Source organism: Papio anubis, chromosome 12 (genome assembly GCF_008728515.1).
Source record: "Papio anubis isolate 15944 chromosome 12, Panubis1.0, whole genome shotgun sequence".
In the NCBI taxonomy this organism is placed as follows: domain Eukaryota; kingdom Metazoa; phylum Chordata; class Mammalia; order Primates; family Cercopithecidae; genus Papio; species Papio anubis.
In genome coordinates, this window is record NC_044987.1 from 26,384,102 (window position 1) to 26,411,060 (window position 26,959).

Consider the following 26,959-nt stretch of genomic DNA (forward strand, 5'->3'; position numbering starts at 1 on the left):
ATCACATTTTACGTTTTAGCTATTTAACTTTAGAAGTAGGCAGAGGTGACTGTACTTGCAGCTGCTGTTAGATTTTCAGTGTTTGGGTTTATGCCATTTTGGACCGATGGGAAATTGTCATATAAGATTGAAAACTGTAATAGTAAAATGGACTACTTCACATTTTGGGGGACAAGTATTTTCTCATTTGGTTAATTATGGTTTGAAGTCATGTGAAATTAACTTAAGGATATCAAGAAAATGCTGACAATATAAATAGTGATACCTTATATAGTTATGATTTATATTCTCTCCATAAGCACAATTAAAAATACATGAACTCAGAAAATGTACAAGTATTTGAAACTACAATTAAACATCTATTTCAAAGATGCACAAAAAGTACAAACGTGACTTTTGATTGGGTTAAGACTGCAGGAACGTCCCTCTCTATTATTTCCACTTCGCGGGAACAATAGCTCAAGGGTAAAAAAAACAGAGGAAGCTGGCGCGGGGGCTCATGCCTGTAATTCCAGCACTTTGTGAAGCCGAGGCGGAGGGATCGCTTGTGCCCTGAAGTACGAGACCTATACTCTGGGCAACACAGGGAGACCCTTCTCTACAAAAAATAAAAAATTAGCCAGGCGTGGTGGCGTGTACCTGTGGTCCCAGCTAGCAGGAGGCTAAAGTGGGAGGCTCGCTCGAGACTGGGAGGTCCAGGATGCAGTGAGCTGTGATCATGCCACTGCACTCCACCCTGGTCAACAGAGCGAGATCCCTCCCTCTCCTCCCCCCCTCCCCCCCCACAAAATAAGCTAGAGGATATGCATCAATCAAGAATTCCTACGGGTCCACGAAAACACACATCTTTTTCTACTCCCTCTGTATAGGAATGAAAGGAAAAATTATGAGAAAACAAAATTCTCACCCGTTGCAAATATAATAGTATGCCCATGAGCAGCATATCATTCTCAAATCTGTAAAATGCTTACTCTATTTACAAAGTGTTTGTTGCATGATTCACTAGATTCTCAAAATAATTTTCCATGAAACACACTAATGGGTTATTAGCCTAATTTTACAGATAAGAAAAATGGTGCTTAGAGAGGTCAAGTGACTTACTCATGGTTAGATATTGGTAACCAAGTTTTCTGACTTCTTATCAAATATTCTTTCTACTATGCCACTTTGGTTTTCAAACAAATGAAGCAATTAAAGGTTAAGAGTAAAAATTTTATGACTCCAAAAAACTTCACTTGGTACTCTTTTGTGATTAAGAAGTGTACAGGACAGAATAGAAATGTACATTATAAAATATTTGACACTATGATCAAAATATCCCTTCCAGGAGAGTTTAATCAATAAGTTAAAAGTTAGGAAACTCAAAAGTCATTTTACTGTCTTAATTGATTATTCTCTCTTCACTTGTACTGATGAGATTGTAAAATGCAATTTGACGGCTAAATATATCAAACATCTAACCAATTTTCCTTGCCCAGAAAAATCTTTTCTGCATTCTTTTCATATTGGAAATGAGGAAATTTGGAAATTTACTTGGACAAAAATGCTATTATTAAAAACATTCTATGTTTACCTATATTAATAATTTTGACAATAGCTCAAGGCAAATTGCATTTACTTTCTTTGAAAATGTCAATACATAAATAAATTTAGTTTTTCTCGTCTAAATATGAACAGTACACTGTAACAGCAAAACATTTGCTGCTGATAGGCCAGGCACAGCAGCACTTTGGAGGCTGAGGTGGGCGAACTGCTTGAGGCCAGGAGTTGGAGACCAGCCTGGGGAACATGGAAAAATCCCGTGTCTACTAAAAATACAAAAATTAGCCGGGCATGGTGGTGCACATCTGCAGTTCCAGCTACTCAGGAGGCTGAGGTAAGGTACTGACAATCACCTGAACCCAGGAAGCAGAGGTTGCAGGGAGCCAAGATTGCCCCACTGCACTCCAGCTTGGGTGACAAAACAAGATCCTGTCTCAAAAAAAAAAAAAAAAAAATCAACATTTCAAACATTTGGTGAGCGGTCCTCTGTTTTTAATTTTACAAATATTTGCTTAAAATAGTTTGCTTGGATCCTTTAGATATATTTGTAAAACATAATGCATTTTTAGAAGCAATAAATTAGAGAACAAAAATGAACATAAAACTTACTTTCTTGTGTTGAGGCAAAATTAAGGGAGGGCAAACATTTCCAGACAATGGGGAGAAAACCTGGTACCTTATACAAGGAACTGCTATTTACGTCCTAGTCGATACTTCTGAGATTGTTTATTGTGCAGGTGAACAGTGCATGTTTAAATGCATTTTGCTATTCAATATTAATTAACTCAAGAGAATGTAATTCCTAATAAAATCTTTTCAATTGATTATATATTCACAAAAATCCATTTGAACTGTCAAGAAAAATGAGTAATATTGACATAGCTGGACACTAAGGTCAGCATATGCTAACAAAGTGAGAATGGAGGTACTTTCAAGAAAAAGGTTGTCTGCTTTGCTTGACAATTTAGCAAAATACCCAGTCTAGTAGTGTAACAAGTAAGCATAGCGCTCTGAATCAAATACCTTACAAAATAGTATTGGTGTGGGTTTGTAACCTTTTTAAATGCTTTCATTGCATCATTCTGCTGTTAATGTTGGTATTTATCCTGAAATGACAGCCAATCTGTTCCTGTGAGTTCTTTGGCACGTTTGAAGTCAGCAGAAGCACTCTTTCCTGGGCTTTACTGCTTCCTCAGAAGAATGCACAGTATTTGGAACAAAACCACTTTTAACCCCTTCCCAGCCATCCTGAATACAAATTTCTCCCTTTTTAATAAGTTCATATATGTCTCTTGTCAAGATTGTGAAGGATTCTTCAACATTTGTAGCATCCTTTGCTGAGGTTTCTATATACTTCATTCCACAGTCTGCTGACAGTTTTTCAGCTTCTTCCCTTGTAACTTGACGTTGTGAAGCTAAATCACATTTATGTCCCACTAGCAGAAATACAATCCGAAACGGCTGTACATACATTTTTGCTTCTTCTAGCCAATCTTTCACATGTTCAAAAGATCGCCGGTTGGTAATGTCAAATACTAAAAATCCACCAACTGAGTTGCGGTAATAAGATCGGGTTATTGATCTGAAAAATAAACAGAAAAAAGGTTGTATAAGGACAACTTGTTCTTTTTCTTCTCCTTCCAACAATCTAGCACCATAATAACATTTGAAGATATCTTAATATGATTTAACTAGAATTTATAAATAAAATATGAGGTATCTCAAGTGAACAAAAATATTCTACAAGACTAATATGCAAGTTTCATACACTGACAGAACACGAAAGTAGCAGTTATTTTTAGATAGACAAATAAGCACTTACATGCTATGTCATCTCGTACTGTCTGATTGTTTTTGCTTTTAAAAATCTGATAGATTATTACATAGCTGTGGTTAAAAATAAGCATATTGAAAGATTGAGTGAAGGGCACAGGTTGCACAACAAACCAGATCTTAAGAATCTCATTCGTCATAAAATTTAATGAACTCGTCTTTCTATCAGTTTAGGAAAAAGCAACAAGGGCTGTAGTATGGATAGAACGTCTGTGTCCCTCCCAAATTCTTATGTTGAAATGCTAACCTTAATGTGGTGGTATTAGGATTAGGAGGTGAGGCCTTTGGGATGTAATTTAGGTCATGAGGGTGGAACCCTCATGAATGGGATCAGTGCCCTTAAAAAAAGATACCCCAGAGAAGGCCGGATGCGGTGGCTCACGCCTGTAATCCCAGCACTTTGGGAGGCCGAGGTGGGCGGATCATGAGGTCAGGAGATCGAGACCATCCTGACTAACACGTGAAACCCCGTCTCTACTAAAAATACACACACACACAAAATTAGCCGGGCGATGTGGCGGGCGCCTGTAGTCCTAGCTACTCGGGAGGCTGAGGCAGGAGAATGGCGTGAACCCGGGAGGCGGAGCTTGCAGTGAGCCGAGATCGTGCCACTGCACTTCAGCCTGGGTGAAAAAGGCCCACTCCGTCAAAAAAAAAAAAAAAAAAAAAAAAAAAAGATACCCCAGAGAGCGCTCTAGTCCTCTTTCTTTCTACCATGTGAGGATACAAGATGGCTGTCTGCAACCCAGAAGAGGGCCCTCACTGGAACCTGACCATGCTGGCACCGTAATCTCCCTGATCATCCACTTCCAGCCTCCAAAATTGTGAGAACTAAATTTCTGTTGCTTAAATCCCCATTCTGTGGTAATTTGTTATAACAGCCCAAACTCACTAAGACAGCAGACTTGTCACAGTATTAGTTACAGGTACAGTTTTGTGTTACACCTATTCAAGAAACAGGAGACTGTATGGACCTGGGATATGAATCCGAGGTGTGCTAGTGATTCTCTGTATGCCTCTCCAGATCTGGTCTCCATCCTTCTCTATGCCTGAGGAAGCTGTCCTCCACAGAAAGCTTTCCCAAACCCCCTTGCCCTCTGGCTTGCAGGGGGGTTCAGCCAATGGGAGGTGTCGGCTGGAGATGGAAGGAAAGAGAAGTCAGAGTATTTATCCCTCTCTTTGCTTCTGCTGGGCTGTGGTTTAGCAGTGGTGGTATTCCTCTGCTTCTAGTCAGGGTTTCTGTTGGGTAGACCCTTTCCCATGGCTACAGCAGTCACCATGTTCTGGTAATACCATTCTCTGTCCTCTCCTCTTCCAACCAGGTGGCTAATGGCTTCCCACTGTTGCTATCTCTGAGTGCTTCACCATCCTTTATTAGTGTCCTCGATGCTGACTCTATCTCTGGAAATAGTCACTTCATTAAACTCTTCTCGGTTAACCTACAATTGTGCCATCTGTTTCCTGGCTGAATCATGAGGCAAGGTGGCAAGGCTATACTGTTTTATGTTTCTTGCCCCTCCACATGTTGTTTTATCTATCTGGAATGTCTTCTACCCCTTTTCTGTCTAAGAAACTCCTATTTCTGCTTCAGTAGTCAGCTCAATAATCATACCATCTGAGCAGCCTTCCCTGCCACTCACCTCTCTCTTAGGTACTCTTCTTATGGTTCCTCTGAACCACTGGCATACTGCCATTATGATATGTTAATTTTCTCGATATGCTGACTGGATTTACTGTTATGTCAATCATATTGCATGGCAAATGACAGATGTCATAAAATGTTTGTTATATTGGAGTTTTCTTTTTTTTTTTTTTTTTTTTGAGACGGAGTCTCACTTTTTCACCCAGGCTGGAGTGCCGTGGTGCGATCTCGGCTCACTGCAACCTCCACCTCCCGGGTTCAAGCGATTCTTCTGCCTCAGCCTCCCGAGTAGCTGGGACTACAGGCGCACGCCACCACCCCCAGCTAATTTTTGTATTTTCAGTAGAGAAGGGGTTTCACCATGTTGGCTAGGATGGTCTCGATCTCTTAACCTCGTGATCCACCTGCCTCAGCCTCCCAAAGTGCTGGGATTACAGATGTGAGTCACTGCGCTTGGCCAATATTGGATTAATTCACCTAATTGGAGAGGGAAAGTGCTAAATGTTGTATAAGCCAGAGATCCCATGCGTCTGTTTCCAGTTTGTCAATGGTCTTTTAGCAAACTCATCTGACTATATGCCTGAGGCACCAAGATCCTTGTGAATGGCCAGTGGGTTATTTGGTACCGTCATACTTTCCTACTTGTCCTCATTGCTGAAATCACAGCTCAGTTCAGTGACCTGATGCCATAAATAGCTTTGTTGTGGGAGTGCAAACCATTTTACCTCCTCTTTTTTTCTATTTCTCCTGCTTCCCTGTTTCTCCTCAGAATTCTTAGTAGAGAGATTCCCAAGTGGCTATTTTTGAAAAACTTTTGTCAAGGACTATAGTATTATAGAGAAATTGAGTTTTTCACCAACCCGATGCTTAGACTCTAAAAATAAAAAAAAGAAAAGAACTTGACAATAAGAAAAAATCTCCCACCATCTTTGGCAGGCTATGAATAATGCAGTTGCTATATTTTAACTTTGAGGCATAACTAATTTGTTATTGTTTTGTCACTCATCTTTATATGTGTGAATTTAGGCAGATGTGCAGTGTCTTAAGAGAAATCTAATTATGGCTATGTTCTTAGACTGAAAGCTTGAATTTACTCAGCACCAAGTCTGCATAACTTTTTTCCCTCCTATCCATTTAATTTACCATTACTAGAATATTTAAAAAATGCTTTTTGTGGCTGAAAACTCAATGCTGAAATGCTTATATGTTACACAGAGGCATGTTTTACACTGTAGGAAATACTATGTTTTCTTTTCTTTTTTTCTTTTTTTTTTTTTGAGACAGAGTTTTTGTTCTGTTGCCCAGGCTGGAATGCAATGGCATGATCTCGGCTCACTGCAACCTCTGCCTCCTAGGTTCAAGCAATTCTCCTGCCTCAGCCTCCCGAGTAGCTGGAATTACAGGTGTCTGCCACCTTGCCCAGCTAATTTTTGTATTTTTAGTAGAGATGAGTTTTCACCATGTTGGCCAGACTGGTCTCGAACTCCTGACCTCAGGTGATCCACCTGCCTCAGCCTCCCAAAGTGCTAGGATTACAGGCATGAGCCACCACACCTGGCCAGGAAGTACTATCTTTTCAAAAACTTATCTTTATTTTCTTTTTAAAATAGGCAACCCTATTAACTGATTGTATTTAATTTTGAAAACACATTTAGAATACACTTGGCAAATCATCCTACAGAATAAAATTATAGCAAAGTATATGTAATACACATGATAAAACAACCCTTATTAATAATTAGTTGGGAATAAAAGGACTCAGTGTAACATCTGTCATTTCTATGCAGTAACCTGATTTCCAGTTTCTGTGTGTGGGTCTGTGGGGCTTCAGATTCGAATATAGTTGTTCTGCAGGTAGTGCTTTTCCTAAAACAATTGCGCGCTGCTGCTATCAATCATCTGGGGGAAGAAGCAGGCCTTCAGATGGAAAACTTGAACTGAAAGGCAGGTCTTTTAGAGGTGTGGAGGGAGCAGCTATCTTTCTCTTGACCTTCCTCCCGTAAGTTGAGACACTTAGGTCTCTAGAAGTTCTTTTTTTTTTTTGTTGTTGTGACAGAGTCTTGCTTTGTCGCCCAGACTGCAGTGCAGTGGCCGGATCTCAGCTCACTGCAAGCTCCGCCTCCCGAGTTCACGCCATTCTCCTGCCTCAGCCTCCCGAGTAGCTGGGACTACAGGCGCCCGCCACCTCGCCCGGCTAGGTTTTTGTATTTTTTAGTAGAGACGGGGTTTCACCGTGTTAGCCAGGATGGTCTCGATCTCCTGACCTTGTGATCCACCCGTCTCGGTCTCCCAAAGTGCTGGGATTACAGGCTTGAGTCACCGCGCCCGGCCTCTAGAAGTTCTTGAAGGAATTATGAGAAGGTAGGGAACAGACACTAAAAGCACTAGGTAGGGAGTCCTCCCTGTAAGGAACTCAAGAGTTGAAGATGAATAACAATTCTTTTTAAGCAACAATATCTTGTAGTATGATTCTTTATATCTATTTCCCTCTAGGATTTGAAAGTCTCCCTGAATGGGCCTGGTGCAGTGGCTTTCACTTGAGTAATCCCAGCACTTTGGGAGGCCGAGGTCAGAAATTCGAGACCAACGTGGTGAACATAGTGAAACCCCCTCACTACCAAAAATACAAAAATTAGCCAGTGTGGTGGCATGCTACCAAAAATACAAAAATTAGCCAGGCGTGGTGGCGTGCTACCAAAAATACAAAAATTAGCCAGCATGGTGGCGTGCTACCAAAAATACAAAAATTAGCCAGTGTGGTAGTGTGCTACCAAAAATACAAAAATTAACCAGGCGTGGTGGCGCGTGCCTATAGTCCCAGCTACTCCGGAGGCTGAGACGGGACAATTGCTTGAACCCAGGAGGTGGAAGTTGCAGTGAGCTGAGATCATGCCACTGCACTCCAGCCTGGGCAACAGAGACTCTGTCTCAAAAAAAAAAAAAAAGAAAGAAAAAGAAAAAAAAAGTCTCCCTGAATTAACGGATGATTTAAGGGAAGGCAAAAAATTGTGGGGTCGGGGAATGGAGGGAAGAAAAGAAGAACAGAAGCAAGGAAGGAAGAGAGAAATAAATGGCATGGATTCTAATCTGGTCTCTCGTGTTATGAGGGAATGAAGAGGTGAGACTATTCTCTGGCAAGAATGATAAAGCAGACACAAAACCCCTAAATACAGTGTGAGGGTGATGTGATGATGGGGAAGGTGAATTTTGGAGGAGAGGGATTGGGGTTATAAAATCCTAGCAGTCCCTTGTCCCTCTCAAATGGAAGATCTGGTTTTAATTATAAAAGAAAGCTGCTGGTTCTTTCATACTTTGAAGGCTACACTATCAGCAAATCTTATCCCATTGCCAGAGGAGCAGTCTCCTCTCCTTGCCTTAACTGAAAACTGCTGGTCCCTGAGAACACTGCTTCCCCTGCAGCACACTCACATTGCCCATTCTCTAGGATCAGGAGGAGACGGCTCCTGTTTCCCCAGTGCAACTTCCTGATAATTATTCTTTTCCAACCCTTGTTGTAAAAAAAATCCCTGCTCCTTTGAGGCTTATGCCATCTGGCTCTATCATCTGCTGTCATCTGCCAACTGCTTGGTCATTCTCCATGTACTAAAGATTTTAGCACTTTGTTTTTCTTTCTGTTTCAATTCCTGTCATTCTGCTTACTGATTTCAACATCCATTTGGATGAGCTGCCTGGTGTCACTTCTCAAATTCCTGGACTTCCTCATCTCTAATAAACCTTTCTCTCTATTCTTCCTTTCTCATCTATTTCTTTTTCATCAGAAATATTAATTACTTCCAAAATTGGAAATTTACACAGTCCACTAAAAATATCAAAACCTCATAGCCTGCCAGCCTGTCTATTCTTTTTTACTGTGGTGATTCTTTAATTTCATCAAGATTTGTAATCCACTGACCAACTCTGTCACTTTCTACCCACTAATACTCTCCTATCTTTGCCTTCTTCCATATCTTGAGTTCAATGAGACATCATTATAATTGTTCTCTTGGAAATATCTCAATTTCCAAGCCCCTATCCCTCTGTCATATTCATCTGGGAAACCTCTATCTTGGGATCAGTCCAGCCTGCAGCTGAATGTTTCTGGGGAAAATCACTCAACCAGGCAGGCTGGTGTCACTATGAATTAATTATAACCAATCCCAAGTGGGCACTCAACACTGGCAAGGAATACTGCTAATATCAGGAGAAACTCTTCCTTTTTTCCTCACATTTATGCTTCTGCTATAGGAAGAAATGGAAGTTCCATTCAATCTTCCTCTCCCCATAAAAGAGAACTGGAGGCACACTTTAACCCTCTTCCTAATCACTCCATAGAAGGACAAATGGCTGCTCTGTTTGGCTAGAGTCTGTTTCTTAGGCTGTGGGCAGGATCATTGTGTGTTCAAGGTCAGTACTCTTGTATAGCATCCTTTTCCCTCCTTTCCTCTTTCTGGATCCATGCTACTGGCTTGCTGATTATCAGAGGCATGCAGGTGCCATGTCAATACTGCTCACTGTTGAATATCAATGGTTTTCAAGTACCTAGCACATAGTGGGCACCCAGTGCACCTTAGTGAATGAATGAATGGTTGATTGGGTCTAAGCCACATACATAGCTGTTGTGAAAACAGGAGAAATATCAGAGAGAGTGAGGAAGTTTGAGGGCAAGAGATACTAGCAGTGCAAAAAAAGAAAGGTGCCCAACATTATGTCTATTACTAGTGTGGTCTTATGTTCTCACACTGAGGTCACTGAGTTGCTGTGAGCATTATCAGTGTTCCAGGGGGTGGATAAATTATATATTCAGAAATACGTGTATCCTAAAGATATATCCAATGAAAATACAGTAGCCAGCAATCTCTGTGAAGCTTCTTGGGGGAAGGGAGCCCTTTAATCAGGGGTATGTTGATGAAACCTCTCCAAAGAAGAAAAGTTACCGTATCTTATACCCCCTACTGAGAAAAAAAAAAAAGCCTAATACTTGGTGAACCATTTTTATTTTTAAATTTTTTAATTGTTTTTTTCTGAGATGGAGTTTCACTCTTGTTGCCCAGGCTGGAGTGCAATGGTGTGATCTTGGCTCCCCACAACCTCCACCTCCCAGGTTCAAGCGATTCTCCTGCCTCAGCCTCCTGAGTAGCAGGGATTATAGATATGCACCACCACACCTGGCTAATTTTGTATTTTTAGTAGAGATGGGGTTTCTCCATGTTGGTCAGGCTGGTCTCGACCTCCCGACCTCCGGTGATCCGCCTGCCTCGGCCTCCCAAAGTGCTAGGATTACAGGTGTGAGCCACTGTGCCCAGCAAGTGAGCCTTTTTTAATTTCGGAGGAAACATTATCAGTATAATGTGCTTCTCTGATCCATTAAGTGGGAAACCCCAAAGCCTGCTAGCTTTGATAGAGCTGAAAGTAAGAGAAGTCCCTTCGGCTGGTCCAAGCTACAGTGCAAGCAACATTGCCATTTGGCCCATGGTCCATCAGATCTCATGGTACCTGCCTGAAGTACCTCTAGTAGCCTGGAATGCTCCATCAGGCCCAGGAAGCCTCCACTGGACAATTACAGAAGTGGCATGCTTTCGGCCGGGCACGGTGGCTCACGCCTGTAATCCTAGCACTTTGGGAGGCTGAGGCAGGTGGATCATGAGGTCAGGAGATTGAGACCATCCTGGCTAACATGGTGAAACGCCGTCTCTACTAAAAATATAAAAAAATTAGCCAGGTGTGGTGGCGGGCACCTGTAGTCCCAGCTACTTGGGAGGCTGAGGCAGGAGAATGGCATGAACCCAGGAGGCGGAGCTTGCAGTGAGCCTAGATCGCGCCATTGTACTCCAGCCTGGGCAACAGAATGAGACTCCATCTCAAAAAAAAAAAAAAAAAAAAAAAAAGCATGCTTTCTTTGTCATATACTATTATACTTTTGAAAAATAATTCTTGGCTTATAACTTGGCTTTGATAGAGACTAAATGCCTGATGGTGGAACACCAAGTGACTGTGCAATCTGAATGTCCATCATGAGCTGGGTGTTCTGATTCACCAGGCTGGAGCTTTATCACCAAAAAGAGGTCACATATATAGGAAGGAATATGGAGTGGGACCTGAATGGACCTGGAATAACAAAGTTCACAGACTCAGCACATCTATTCTTATAGCACACTCTCAACTCATGGCCTTGTCTGGATTTCCCTATAATAATAGAGGAAAAAAAATTCAAGTCTGCCTTACAAATGGCTCTAAACAATATGCTAGCATCAGTAAGCCCCACTCAATGGAGAACTTGAAGGTCAGTGAAAAAGTTCCATTTGTGGAACCTCTAGTGCTAAATCTCACTGTCTGCTTTTTCCAGAGGAAAAGATGGAGAGATGTAGGTAAAGATCCACACCAATTCATGAGCAGACATGAAGGGTTTGGCATGTTGGGTAAAAAACAAGATCAGGGGGCTGGTAATTAGGAGGTTTGAGGAAGAGGTCTGTTGATGAGTCTAGAGTATGCGCATACTTGTATCTTATGTGAATGGCCACCAAAAGTCCCCTCCATGAAAAAATTTTCATAACCAATGGAACAAAATGTTCTGTCCTACAATTATCAATCAGTATTTTTATCCTACTTTGAACTCATGGTAGGGAGATGGAGAGTGTACCTGGGCTCAGTAGACTTAATCTTACCTAGGTTGGCCTGAACTGTTATTGCTTATTGCTTACCACCCAGTTTTCCAGCAGCTACTGACATCCTGAATATGGTACCATACTCTGGGGGACCATCATGGAGGGGACACAGATATGTCCTCATTGTAATATATTTAATCTGGATTTAGGCCATGCTAGTACCACCATCCATGAACATACAGAATGTCTTATACATAGTCATGCTATCCTACACATTGCCACAGATCAAGTAATTCACTTAACAGTGGTGGAGATAGGGAAATGGAATGACGCCATGGGATTCATTGATCACATCACACCACTATCACTTAGAGGCGTCTGGCCCTATAAAACTGTGAAATGGGTTATTAAGAGGTAGGTATGCCCATTTCCAGGAGATGACACCTTGTAAGATTTTAGCATAATCATTCAGGATGTCTATGTTCTAAATTAGTGAGCAAGATAGTAGGTGGTATTTTTTCCCCATAAACAGAAGCTGTGGTATGGGAAGCAAAGGGTGAAAATAGGGTGATGGTGCCTCTCACAATTCCACTTAATGAGTCACTAAATTTTTTTGTTGTATCTAATCCCTGTGACTCTGAACTTTGCTGATATAAAGGTTTTAGTATTCAAGGGAGAAATGCTTTCACTAGAAAACCTCATGATGCTTCTACTGAATTAACAGCTGAAGCTGCCGACTGGCCATTTGGAGCTTCTTATGGCAGGGGGTGAGCAGGCAGAAAGGGGGCAACAGCATCATGGGGACCACACTGGCTTCCTGCAGTTCTTACTGCCCGGACTCCTGGGATCTTTTGATTCATTCCAAGCCTGGTTCTCCACCTTCCCATCAAGTCTCTGCACCTCAAACATGCTTCTACTAACTCCCTTTTCTGAATAAGGTTCTCAAGCTTGTTTTGTTGCAGGCAACCAAGGACCTGACCGATAGAGTCAACATCGACTTTGTAAGAAAAAAATGGTACAAAACAAGCTCACAAATCTCTTATATCTTTCAACATAGTTTTATAAGACTGAAGTTCAGTATTTAAAAAAAACTCTAGTGAAGGACACATAGCATGAGATCTAGCCTCTTAACAATTTGTAAGTGTACAGTGAAGTGTACAGCATTGTTAATTATATGTGCCACGGTGTACGGTAGATCTTTAGAAATTTCTCATCTTGCATGACTAAAATCCTATCCCTAAGAACAGCAACTCCCCATTTCCCTAGCCCACAGCCTCCAAGAACCATCATTCCACTTTCTGCTTTTGTGAGTTTTGACTATTTTAGATACCTCATGTATAGGTGGAATCACACAGAATTTGTCCTCTGACTGGCTTGTTTTATTTTTTATTTTTACTTATTTTTTTGAGACAGAGTCTCGCTCTGTCGCCAGGCTGGAGTGCAATGGCGCGATCTCGGCTCACTGCAACATGCACCTCCCAGGTTCAAGTGATTCTCCTGCCTCAGCCTCCTGAGTAGCTGGGACTACAGGCACGCACCACCACGCCCAGCTAATTTTTTTGTAGTTTTAGTAGAGATGGGGTTTCATCATATTGGCCAGGATGGTCTTGATCTCTTGACCTCATGATCTGCCTGCCTCAGCCTCCCAAAGTGCTGGGATTACAGGCGTGAGTCACAGCACCTGGTCTTTTTTATTTTTATTTTTGAGACGGAGTTTCACTCTTGTTGCTCAGGCTGGAATGCAATAGCGCGGTCTCAGTTTACTGCAACCTCCACCTCCTGGGTTCAAGTGATCCTCCTGCCTCAGCCTCCCAAGCAGCTGGGATTACAGGCATGCGCCACTGTATCCAGCTAATTTCTGTATTTTTTGTAGAGACGGAGTTTCACATGTTGGCCAGGCTGGTCTCAAACTCTTGACCTCAGGTGATCTGCCCACCTCGGCTTCCCAAAGTGCTGGGATTATAGGCATGAGCCACCACGCCCAGCCTGACTGGCTTATTTTACTTAGCACAGTGTCCTCAAGGTCCATCCATGTTGTAGCCTATGACAGAATTTCCTTCTACTCAATGGAATAATGTTCCATTGTATGTATATGCCATACTTGCTTTATTCATCCACAAGGTTCATTCTTACACATATTTGCTTTAGCATAATGAGACAAAGTGGTTGCTTTGTTTATATAAACATTTTTAACTGCTTGATTTTCCTCTATTTAATTATTTTTCCTAAAATAATAAATAGAGAAGGGATTATTTGACAGCATTGGAGTTTGCATACATTTACAAAGAATTACTTAATATATGATTAATGCAATCAAGTGTGAATTATACGTTGGGGAATTTGGAATTTTACACAAATGACATGATTGCTGAGGTTCTAAAAAATGTAAATGATATCCAGAGTAAACAGTTGTCTAGTTTCCTAAAAGGCACTGAAGATAAGATGCTGTTGTTAAATGAAGGACAAAACTCCAGAGGCCCTGGACTGCTCAAGATTATTTTTAGTAGATGCCAGGCACAGTGGCTCACACCTATAATCTCAGTGCTTTGGGAGTCCGAGGTGGGAGGATAGCTTGAACTCAGGAGTCCAAGTTTGCAGTGAACTATGACTGTGCCCCTGCACTTCAGCATGGGTGACAGATTGAGACCCTATCTCAAAAAAAAAAAAAAAAAAAAAAATCTGAAAACGGCAACATTATATAGATCTTATGTGTTATTATCATGAACTTTGTTGGATATGCACAGGCCTCTTTAAAAAGCAACAAAATAGTAAGCACTTGCTGACTTACTTAGGTAAAATGAACCAGATGTTTCTACCCTGGAAATGCCCTTCTTGTGGCTTTGCCAATTGTAAAATAGGCATTTAGAGGACAAAAGTACTTTGATGCCAGAGTCTCTTGGCATCAAGTAGCCTGTGAATGCATTAGCCTTGTGGGTGCCTGGTTTTCAGCATGACATTACATTCCTACTGCCCTTCTGGGAACAGTCGTTGTGTTGATGCTTTATTTTATTTGCTTCACTTGCCTTGTGGCCCTCAGCACTGTTTTCAAGAGGCTAAAACACAAGCCTCCCTACTCCTTTGATTATTATTGACTCTAACAGTCCCTGCTCTCGTCTAAGATTCTGAAACTTGGCACTTGTAACTTAGAATATTCTTTCTTCATACAAACAATCTTAAGATTCTTTTTCTTTGTGTAATTCCAGGGTCTTTCCATCAAAAATCAAGTCTGTGGTTGTAGAGGCCATATATATACTGACAAGACGTAATGGGTCATATTTCCCCTTTGAATATATGAATCAATTCCCCTATGGCTACCTTTTATTTTTCTTTCATGACAGATAATCATTTTATGATAGTGATGCTTTCTTACTGTCCCTAGGACTCTCTGTTCAGCATTTACACTCTGTTTTCCTCTGTAGCAATTAATACATTCTGATATCCTATATAAATTTTACAGTTTATTTGGTTATAACCCAATTAAAAGATAAGCTCTATGAGAGCAAGGATTTTGTCTTTTTTTATTTTTTATTTTGAGACAGAGTCTTGCTCTGTGGCCCAGTCTGCAGTGCAGTGGTATGATCTTGGCTCACCGCAACCTTTGCCTCCCAGGCTCAACTGATCCTCCCACTTCAGCATCCCAGGAGCTGGGATTATAGGCGCCTGCCACCTTGCCTAGCTAATTTTTTTATTTTTTTGTAGAAACGAAGTTTCGCCATGTTGCCCAGGCTGGTCTTGAACTCCGAGCTCAAGTGATCTGCCCGCCTTGGCCTCCCAAAGTGCTGGGATTACAGGCATGAGCCACCACGCCCAGTCTTTTTTTCTTTTTTAAATGTTGTATCCCTAGTGTTTAAAACTGAACTGGGCATGCATGAGTCCTACCAGTATTTGTAAATGAACAAATAAACAACTGAATACATTCATACCTCATTAGCTTGTGCCCAGGCAGCATTCAAATGCTGAGGAAATGGGAGAATAAAAGAGATATATAAAAAAAGTTTATTTCTTTTCAATACTTATAGTAGAGATTTATAAAGTCAAAAGGGGAGAAATGGGCTGAAAATTGCACATTCTATACACATATAGGTGAAATAATCCACATTTTCTAAAGAACTAATGCATTTAAATGGGTAGTAATTCAAATTGTACTTTGCAGTGGATTCTGGAAGGCAGAACAAGTTATGTGTGAAAATGGAAATAATTTATTTGGAAATTAATGAGAAATGTTTCTAGCTTCACTAATTGTCTTCAAGGTGTTAATGAAAGGATGCTTATTTTCTACTGGTTTGAGCCACCGCGCCCGGCCAGGATGCTTATTTTCTATTTGATACAGTACCAGAAAGTGTATAAAAGACTTCGGCACTTATTCCAGTGCTTTCTGGTATCCTTTTGCAGAACAATAATGAGACAATGACCAGCTTCTCAAGATTATTTTATATTCCATATAACACAGTGGATTATGTGATCTAACATAACGAAAGGATATGTTTTCTTGGGTTGTAATTCTCCCACCATTTCTATGACTGCTGTTTGTTTCCATATGACTTTTTCTATATGGCTTTGTTTCATATGGTTTCATGTATCTTTCTACATCCTGGAATTTGTAACTGATGTGAATCCTTTTCTCACTTCATTTTACTTCTGAAATTATTCAGCTTTTATTTTCAAGTCATTTACACTCATTCTGTTCATTCTTTTGTCTATTTTTTTTTTTTTAGATGGAGTCTCGCTCTGTCACCAGGCTGGAGTATAGTGACACGATCTCAGCTCACTGCAACCTCCACCTCCCAGGTTCAAGCAATTCTCCTGCCTCAGCCTCCTGAGTAGCTGGGATTACAGGCACGTGCCACCACACCCAGCTAATTTTTGTATTTCTTTGTAGAGATGGAGTTTCACCATGTTGCCCAGGCTAGTCTCAAACTCCTGGGCTCAAGCAATTGGCCTGCCTCGGCCTCCCAAAGTGCTAGGATTACAGGCGTGAGCCATCGGCCTGGCCCCAAATTCTTTAATGTTCTTCCTATTGAGAATTGGGTTGTTTGTTACTGTAGCATAACCTGGCCCATCTTGACTAATATGCAAGATAATTAACTGGAAGGAAAAGTTGTGCAGGAAAGGAAAAGAAAGTCATAGCGTATTCCAGGGCTCAACAATGAAAAGTATCTACATGGTCAGAGTAACCTAAGTGCTAAGAAATGACCTTACTAAAATTATGGTGTAACAATATTGACAAGTTGGGGGAATGGGAAAAGTGAGGATATATGGTAAGTGTACAGATAACATAAAAACACAAACTTTAGCTGGGCACAGTGGCTCATGCCTATAATCCCAGCACTTTGGGAGGCTGAGGCAGGAGGATCATGAGGTCAAGAGATCAAGACCATCCTGGCCAACATGTAGTCCCAGCTACCTGTAGTCCCACCTACTTGGGAGGCTGAGGTGGGAAAATCACCTGAGCCCGGAAAGGTTGAGGCTGCAGTGAGCTGAGATCACACCACTGCACTCCGGCCTGGGGGATGGGCAACAGACTGAGAATCCCTTTAGGCTGGGGGTGGTGGGTGTGGGAGGCGGTGCGGGGTGAAGGCTGTGCTTTAAAACCACCACATGCAACTTCTGCTCAAATCCCCTGGCCAGAACTACTCACATGACTCTGCCTAAGTGCAATAGAGAAGGGAAATATAATCCTCCCATGTGTCCAGAAAAAAAAGAAGCATTAGCTATGAATGAACACTAAATGTCCCTACCACATCGTCTTTTTCTTATTTTCTGCTTTTTGCTAAATTTTCCATGTACTTCTCAATAATTCAATCTCAAACTCTGCCAGTTGCCTTATTGTAAGAAGTTTATTTCCATTAGCTTTTCTATCAATTTCATCTTCCTGAGGTCTCTCCTACAACCTTCTGCCCTGCTCCAATCTGGCATGGCTGTCCTTGGTATCTGCAGCACATATGTGATCCTAAGATCTCCCTTCACCATCTTCCTGGGGAGTCCCCTTGCCTTTCTTCAGAGGTGGAGCTGTTCCTTGTACCCCATGTCCTCTTTTTTTTTTTTTTTTGAGACTGAGTCTGGCTCTGTCGCCCAGGCTGGAGTGCGGTGGCCGGGTCTCAGCTCACTGCAAGCTCCGCCTCCCGGGTTCCCGCCATTCTCCTGCCTCAGCCTCCCGAGTAGCTGGGACCACAGGCGCCCGCCACCTCGCCCGGCTAGTTTTTTGTATTTTTTAGTAGAGACGGGGTTTCACCGTGTTAGCCAGGATGATCTCGATCTCCTGACCTCGTGATCCGCCCGTCTCGGCCTCCCAAAGTGCTGGGATTACAGGCTTGAGCCACCGCGCCCGGCCCCCATGTCCTCTTTACCCCTGGTTTACTTGTGTGTGTGAATGTGTGTGTGTAGCACATCTTCAAGTAGCTTCCTTAAAAAAAGTTGCATGAGGTAATATTTTGAAATCTTGCATATTGATTTATTCTGCTCTCACAGTTGAGTGATAATATGGCAAGACAGAGAATTCACTCAGATTTTTATTCTTTTTTTTTTTTTTCCAGTTGATGCTATTTCTTTCTCAAAAATTTGAAGTCATTTCTCCACTGCCTTTCAGTTTCCACTGTTGTTTTTGGAAAGTCTCAAGCCATTCTGATTCCGGATCGATCTTTTTTTTAATGTGTCCTGTTTTTTCTCCCTGGAAGTTTGTAGGAACTTCTCTGTGGTTCCAGTGCTCCGAAATTTCCTAATGACTGCCTTAGTGTTTCTACTTTCATCTATTGTGTTGGGCCATTCTAATCTGAAAACTCAGGTCCCTACATTTTAGAAAACTTTCTTGAATTGCTTTACTAATTCTTTCTCTCCTCTGTTTTTTCTCTTCTATCTTTCCAGAATGCCTAATATTTGCATATTGAACTTTTTGGATTATAGTCCTTTATTGTTTTTTTAAAAAAATCATCTTGGTGGGGTGCAGTGGCTCATGCCTATAATCCCAGCACGTTGGGAGGCCGGGCCAAGGTGGGTGGATCACGAGGTCAGGAGATCAAGACCCTCTTGGCTAACACGGTGAAAACCCGTCTCTACTAAAAAAAATTACAAAAAATTAGCCAGGCGTGGTGGTGGGCGCCTGTAATCCCAGCTACTTGGGAGGCTGAAGCAGGAGAATGACATGGGCCTGGGAGGAGGAGTTTGTAGTGAGCTGAGATGGCGCCACTGCACTCCAGCCTGCATGACAGAGCAAGACTCCATCTCAAAAAAAAAAATACACACACACACACACACACATATATAGTATGCTGTTCCTTTATGGTTGCAATTTTTTCCTTATTATCTCTTAGAGAAAATTAAGGACAGGTTTTGTTTTTGTATTTTAACATTCTCGTTTCCCCTTATTAAGTTTCTGTTTCTCCAGTTGCTGTTTCCTGTTTATTTGTTTGTTTTGGTCCCTAGGTTTCACATTACAAATTTCCTAATATTTCTTGTCATCTTTCATGAAGACTAAATGCTTCACTGTAAGATGATCATGCTGGACCATTTAATTCAGCAAACTCAAATGTTGGTATCTTTAATTCTTTCCTTTTGGCTTGGTCAGAATCCCCAGAAATAATTTTACCAAGGTTTTGCTTGAAGGGTGAAGGCTTGACTGCCAGCACTTTGAGGAGCTGAGTGGGGAAAGGGGGCTAGACAGTTTTAGCATCCAACATGACAATATTCACTTAAAGCCCTTACTTTCAATAAGGAACCCCAACCTCAAAATGCCTGGTGCTTCCAGCCAAAGACCCTATTTTTGATTCTTTTCAAAGAATAAGTTTCCAGTTTTTTTGCCAATGTGGTTGGCGGGGGAGAGAAAATTGTTTGATATATGGAATGGGGGAAGAAATGGCAGAATCCCATCCTTCTTAAATAGACTGACACTCAATGATCCTTATTTTAGTACTGCCACTTCCAGAAGTATCTGGTGCCACCATTTCCCAAGTCTTTGGAGGGAGGGATTCAAGAGTATACATCGGGTTGGGTTTTAGATTTTTTTTTTTACCATTAGCTCAGAAATCAGTTTTCTTGAATCTGCAAATTCATTTACCATTCCCCATTTGCTTTCCTGCTTCCAAAATTTTGTTGCTCTTGGCTCCTACCTGTTTTCCTTGTTCAAGGATTTATGGTTGGAAAAAATACTATTGTCATTTTAGTAAGGTTTCAGGAAAAAAAAAAGCTAAAATAGACACAGATGTTCCATCTGCTATCTTCACAAGAACCCCCTTTTTGTAGAGATGGGGTTTTGCTGTGTTGCCAGGCGGTCTTGAACTCATGAGCTCAGGTGATCTGCTGACCTCAGTCTCCCAGAGTGCTGGGATTACAGGCATGAGCCACCATGGCTGGCTGGCTTCTTTTTTTTTTTTTTGAGATGGAGTCTTACTCTGTCACCCAGGCTGGATTGCAGTGGGACAATCTCGGCTCACTGCAACCTCCGCCCCCCGGGGTTCAAGCAATTCTCCTGCCTCAGCCTCCCAAGTAGCTGGGATTACAGGCGCCTGCCACCACGCCTGGCTAATTTTTGTATTTTATTAGAGGCAGCCCGTTTCACCATCTTGGCCAGACTGGTCTTGAACTCCTTACCTTGTGATCCACCGCCTCAGCCTCCCAAAGTGCTGGGATTACAGGTGTGAGCCACCATGCCTGGCCTGGCTGGCTTCTTTTTCTATTGTTATTGTTTCCTACTGTCCTCTTACTACTGATAAATCCAGCACGTCCCAGAATCAAGCATTACCTCCTTTGGGATACATCCCCTGAAACTGGTCATCACCCTAGGCACAGATGACAATTCCTCCTCCTGTTCTGTCACTGAAACTTAATTAAGTACTCACCAGCTCTTTCTGCAATTGTTTGATTATTTTCTTTCTGGCCTGGTGCGGTGGCTCATGCCTGTAATCCCAGCACTTTGGGAGGCCGAGGCGGGCAGATCATGAGGTCAGGAGTTTGAGACCAGCCTGGCTAACACAGTGAAACCCTGTTTCTACTAAAAATACAAAAGTTAGCCAGGCGTGGTGGCATGCGCCTGTAATCCCAGCTACTTGGGAGGCTGAGGCAGGAGAATCTGGGAGGTGGAGGTTGCCTTGAGCTGAGATTATTTTCTTTCTTTGCTATAAGTCTGTGAGAAAGACGTCTGACTAGTCTCCAGTATCTATTAACAGAACTCCAGGAGTTTTAGCTGACACATAGCAACCCATCGAGAGACTATATTCCCCAGCTTCTCTTGCAGCTAATTGTGGTGGCCATGACACTAAATTTGGATCAACGGGATATAAGAAGGATTGTATGCAGTCTGACATTCATCTACATGAAGAAGTCAATTGCCCACACTTCCTCTTTTTCCTTCCTGCTTGCTAAGAAATGAAAATGACCAGAGAACCCTAGAAACTGATGTTGAGGCAGAGCCCCCTGATTATCCAGGACCGCTTATTCTGGACTACTACTTTTTTCTTTTTTTTTTTCTTTTTTTTTTGAGATGGAGTCTCTGTTACCCAGGATGGAGTGCAGTAGCATGATCTCAGCTCACTGCAACCTCTGCCTCCTGAGTTCAAGCAATTCTCCTGCCTTAGCCTCCCAAGTAGCTGGGACTACAGGCAACTGCCACCATGTCCAGCTAATTTTTGTATTTTTAGTAGAGACAGGGTTTCACTATGTTGGCCAGGCTGGTCTCAAACTCCTGACCTCAAGTAATCCATCCGCCTCAGCCTCCCAAAGGGCTGGGATTACAGGCATGAGCCACCGCACCCAGCCTCTGGACTACTATTATAAGAGAGAAATAAAGCTCTACCTTATTTAAGTTGCCATATCTTGGCAGTTTTTATAACAGTGTAGCCTGGATTCTACCCCGTACAGAGACTGTATGGACCTTGAATGTGAGATTATAACTTATTTATTTTATCTTTAGTGCCTGGCATATATTTAAGGTAAATAAATGCATGGATTTCCACAAGTAAATCCTTGTCTTGATTAATTTCATCTTCTCCAGGAAAAAAAAATGGGACAGCATTTAAGGTTTGGAAAGTTATTTCATAGTATTTCTGAAGCTTTAGGACATCACATTCAGTATGTGCCCAGCTTTGCCCAATACCCAGCACTTCTTATCTAACAAGGCTAACCATTTCACAGAAGTTTATCCACTTCAGTGTTAAAGTTCATTGCTGTTACTAAGTGTAGCAGTGTAGTCACTGAGTATTGCACAGAGGGGAGGGTTATTTGTTACTGATGCCACGGGTGTTTGCTGACAGTTATCTGTATTGCTACTATTGTGTAAAGCTATTTCTCCTTTTGTTTTCAGAATATAGCAATAAAATAATGGTTTGGGTAAACATAATAATTAACTTGGGTGGATGGGAAGTTGAGTTGTATGCAAACCAAAATACTTCTCAGGACAGAAATCATACAAAATTCTAGCTTGCCCTCTGGAGACATACACACACACACACACCCCCCCCCCTACACACACCCATACATCATGTCATTAAAACTTGTTTCAACCATGACAAGAAGATGGGCATAGCAGAAAGAGCATTGAAAATGTTCAGAGAACTGGGTTATTGTGCAAACCAATAATAAACTATAAGTCCTTGGGCAAGTAACAGCCTCTATGGACATTAATTATATTATATAAGAAATGAGGCTGAGTGTTGGTGGCTCATGCTTGTAATCCCAAAAGGCCGAGGCAGGAGGATCGTTTGAAGCCAAGAGTTACAGCCTAGGCAACAAAGCAAGACCCCATCTCTAAACAAGCAAACAAACAAACAAATAACAAAAATTAGCCCAGGAGTTCCAGGATGCAGTGAGCTATGATCATGCCACTGCACTTCAGCCTGAGTGACAGAGCAAGAACCCCTCTCAAAAAACAAATAAACCAAGAGACTATTGTTTTAGATTGTCTCTCTGCTCCTTCCCAGTCCGATGGCTGTAGTTACTTACCTATCAAAATGGCCAAAATGTTCACCACAGTGTGGTTGACCTCTGTAGTTTTCTCATGTGTCCTTTCTTCTTCACTTGGACTTTGTTTTCAATTTACCTCTTACTCTTTTTCCTCTCTTCCAAAAGTTCTCTGCTATACAATAATTATACTTTCTATTCCATTTTTGATTATCTTTTTAGCATCTACCCATCTGTTCTATCAAATGTCAGTCTTTTTTTTTTTTTTTTTTGAGATGGAATCTCTCTCCGTTGCCCAGGCTGCAGTGCAGCAGTGCGATCTCGGCTCGCTGCAACCTTCCCCTCCCAGGTTCAAGCAATTCTCCTGCCTCAGCTTCCTCAGTAGCTGGGATTACAGGTGTCTGCCCTCACACCCAGCTACTTTTTGTATTTTCAGTAGAGACAGGCTTTCACCATGCCAGGCTCATCTCCAACTCCCGACCACAAGTGATCTGCCTGCCTCAGCCACCCAAAGTGCTGGGATTATAGGCATGAGCCACTGCGACTGGCCCAAATCTGTCTTAAATTTCCCCTCCTATTAGCTTCATTAAATTTTGCTTTCTTAATGCCATTGCCTTTCTACAGTCTTTTATATCTAAGAAATCTAAAATTATGATCATTTGTCCATTTGCTCCTTTATCTTTCATCCAGATTTACTAGTGATTCTCATCGGAAAGCTTTGTGCTTAAAACAAGTGCTAATAGTTTATATGATCTGTGTAAAAATATAACAAGTGGCTAGAAGTCAGGCAAGAAGATAAATCTTTTAATTTTGAATGAGGGGACAAAAAGTAGGGACTCTCAAGAGCTATTAGATCTCTACCTAAAATATAGTAATCAAGTATTTAAAAAAGGAGAGTTGAGGAAATCATCCAGAAGCATCACTAACACATAGAGAATCATATGAGAGAATAAACTGCAAAGGTCCTCAAATATATTCCTAAAATTTAAGGAATTGCCTACACTTTTTCTTTAAAGTATCAGTTCCTAAAGTGTGTTTTGCAGAACACTAGTACTGCAAAACACTGTGTAATAGAACTGTGGGTTGGGAAACACCATATCTGCCTTGGGGGTTCACAATGTGTATTAGTATATTAAAAGTCCTCTGAGAAGTCCTGCAATGACCCAGCATTTTCAAAACTATTTGATCAAGAAACCCTTTTCTCAAATTACATCTATTAATATCACGTTGAAAAATGCTACTGTAAAGAAAAATGATAGGCAATGCCTATAATTTGAGAACATATACTCTGTCTTCATAATGCCTTCTCTTATAGCTAGGAACTTCTTAGTATCTACCTAACTTAGGTAGATTGTGTGAGGTGGAATTTTTTTTTTTTCTGAGATGGAGTCTTGCTCTCTCGCCTGGCTGGAAGGCAGTGGCGCGATCTTGGCTCACTGCAACCTCTGCCTCCCGGGTTCGAGCGATTCTCTTTCCTCAGCCTCCTGAGTAGCTGCGATTATAGGCACTTGCCACCACACCCGGCTAATTTTTTGTATTTTAGTAGAGACAGGGTTTCACCATGTTGGCCAGGATGGTCCCGATCTCCAGACCTCGTGATCCAACCACCTCGGCCTCCCAAAATGCTAGGATTACAGGCATGAGTTACTGAGCCCAGCCGAGGTGGTCATTTTTAAAGCAAACTTCCCTGAATCATATATTACCAGAATTGATTAACAGTTACTGACATTTAGAGGCAGATTTATTAGAATCATGAAGTATAAGCTTGTAGCAATTTTGCTTTAGAAATAATTAAAATAGGCGGGGCACGGTGGCTCACGCCTGTAATCCCAGTACTTTGGGAGGCTGAGGCAGACGGATCATTTGAGGTCAGGAGTTTAAGACCAGCCAGGCAAACATAGTGAAACCCCATCTCTATTAAAAATACAAAAATTAGCCAGGCGTGGTGGCGTGCGCCTGCAGTCCCAGCTACTCTGGAGGCTGAGGTGGTAGGATTGCTTGAACCGGGAGGCAGAGGTTGCAGTTAGCCGAGATCGTGCCACTGTACTAGAACCTAGGTGACAGAGTGTGACTCATCTAAAAAAAAAAAAACTAATAATAATAATAATAATATTGCTTAAATTATATCTGATGATGTTCCCTGGTGTGTGTGTGTGTGTACCTCAGTATCACTTAAGGGGCTTACCTTTCTTTGCCACTGCTTGACAGAGCAGGCCAGAAGAAAGCAAATTCCCTCTAAATCAGTCAGGATACAAATAACTGGCTCTTTACAAATTAAAATAAATATTTTTGGACAATTTCAAGAAATTCCTCTTCAAACTTTTAAGTCACATTGCTATGGAAGGTAAATTATCAAAAAATCATTGCATGCTAGCCAAATTGACTGACAACGCCTGGAAATTTCCTCTCTCTCGGACTGAGTAAAGCACTTTTCTTCCCACAAATCTTCACTGCAGTGATCCATGGACTCACAACCATATCTCTAACTTTTTCTAGCCCTTGTTTTCAAAGCTCAACATGAAGCCAGTGAGTCAGAATAGGTGGTCACTGCTGTGGCATGATGAGAGAAAATGCCAACACCCATCGGCCACATATGAATACTTCTGCAACAGGGAAATGTTATTTCGAGATGAAATAAATACTCTAGGCAGGTCTGTCATTACATTCTTTTCTTTTCTTTTTTTTTTTTTTTTGAGATGGAGTCTCGCTGTGTTGCCCAGGCTGGAATGCAGTGGTGCGATCTCGGCTCACTGCAAGCTCCGCCTCCTGGGTTCATGCCATTCTCCTGCCTCAGTCTCCAGCTGGGACTACAGGCACCTGCCACCACGCCCGGCTAATTTTTTTTTTTTTTTTTTGGTATTTTTAGTAGAGACGGGGTTTCACCGTGTTAGCCAGGATGGTCTCGATTTCCTGACCTTGTGATCTGCCCGCCTCAGCCTCCCAAAGTGCTGGGATTACAGGCATGAGCCACCACTGCCGGCCACATTATTTTCAACTATTAATAATTTTGTATGTCTTGGTTGTTCAGCTACTTCTCTCTCTCTCTCTCTTTTTTTTTTTTTTGACAGAGTCTCACTCTGCCACCCAGGCTGGAGTACAGTGGCACCATCTTGGCTCACTGCAACCTCCACTTCCCGGGTTCAAGTGATTCCCCTGCGTCAGCCTCCGAAGTAGCTGGGATTACAGGTGGACGCCACCATGCCTGGCTAACTTTTTTCTATTTTCAATTTCACCATGTTGGCCAGACTGGTCTTGAACTCCTGACCTCAGGCAATCTGCCTGCCTCGGCCTCCCAAAGTGCTGGGATTATAGGCATGAATCACCCATGTCCAGCCACTTCTCTCTCTTAAGCTAAGATAGAACATTAAGGAATGGGGCTGGGCTTGGTGATTCATGCCTGTAATCCGAGTACTTTGGGAGGCCGAGGTGGGTGGATTGCTTGAGCTCGGGTGTTTGAGATCAGCCTAGGCAACACAGCGAGATCCCATCTCTACCAAAAATACAAAAAAAAAAAAAAAATAGCCAGGTGTGGTGGTGTGTATCTGTGGTCCTAGCTACTTGGGAGGCTGAGGAGGAAGAATCAGTTGAGCCTGGGAGGCTGAGGCTGCAGTGTGTTGGGGGTTGGGGGAAACAACATTAAGAAATGGCTTTTCAACTGAGATGTAGGGAGAGTAAAAGGGGAGGATAAGTCAAGGTTTTACTATCCAAAAACATAAAGAAAGGTGGGAAGGTCCCATATGCCCCAGGAGTGAGCTTTACCTATTTTACAATTTTGCCTGTGGCTGGCCCAGGGCCCTCAGACATTTGGTGTACAATATTTAGTTTACTTCAGGGTGTATTAATCACCTACACAGACTAATGCAACACTGAGGTTGTGGCTATATACATGCTAAACCAATTAATTTATTGGAGAAGAAAAGAAAGAATAATAATCACAGGTTTTCAAATGTCTGGCTAGTTTCTAGACTAAACTGATGATACAACCACACAAAATGTTCTGAGTGCTCTGAGTAGACACTGAAAATAATCTTTTTCTCCTTTTTTTTTTTTTTTTTTTTTTTTTTTGGGACAGGGCCTCTCTCTGTTGCCCAGGCTGGAGTGCAGTGGCGCAGTCATGGCTCACTGCAGCCTCGGCCTTCAGGACTCAAGCGATACTCTTACCTCAGACTCCCAAGTAGCTGGGATTACAGGGGCACACCACCATGCCCGCCTAATTTTTTTATTTTTTTGTACAGACGAGGTCTCACTATGTTGCCCAGACTGGTCTCAGACTCCTGGGCTTAAGAGATCCACTCGCTTTGGCCTCTCAAAGTGTTGGGATTACAGGCATGAGCCACTGTGCCCAAAAATGTCTGGCTACGCAGATTATCTTTTGGCACTCTGGTGCACTTGTTAGAAATGATGCTGTCTCATTCTTTTTTTTTTCTTTTTTTTTTTTTTGAGACGGGGTCTT

General features: G+C 41.9%; 1 protein-coding gene across 1 annotated transcript in view; it reads right to left on the reverse strand.

Annotated features, from left to right (window-relative positions):
- Positions 1-256: 256 nt before the first annotated feature.
- The window catches only part of RAB39A (RAB39A, member RAS oncogene family), a 37,060-nt gene continuing 10,357 nt past the window's right edge, over positions 257-26,959 (reverse strand). Inside the window, exon 2 of the mRNA XM_003910644.4 lies at positions 257-3,124. Coding sequence (XP_003910693.1) covers positions 2,698-3,124 — 427 coding nt within the window. The 3' untranslated portion in view covers positions 257-2,697. The remainder of the gene's footprint in view (positions 3,125-26,959) is intronic.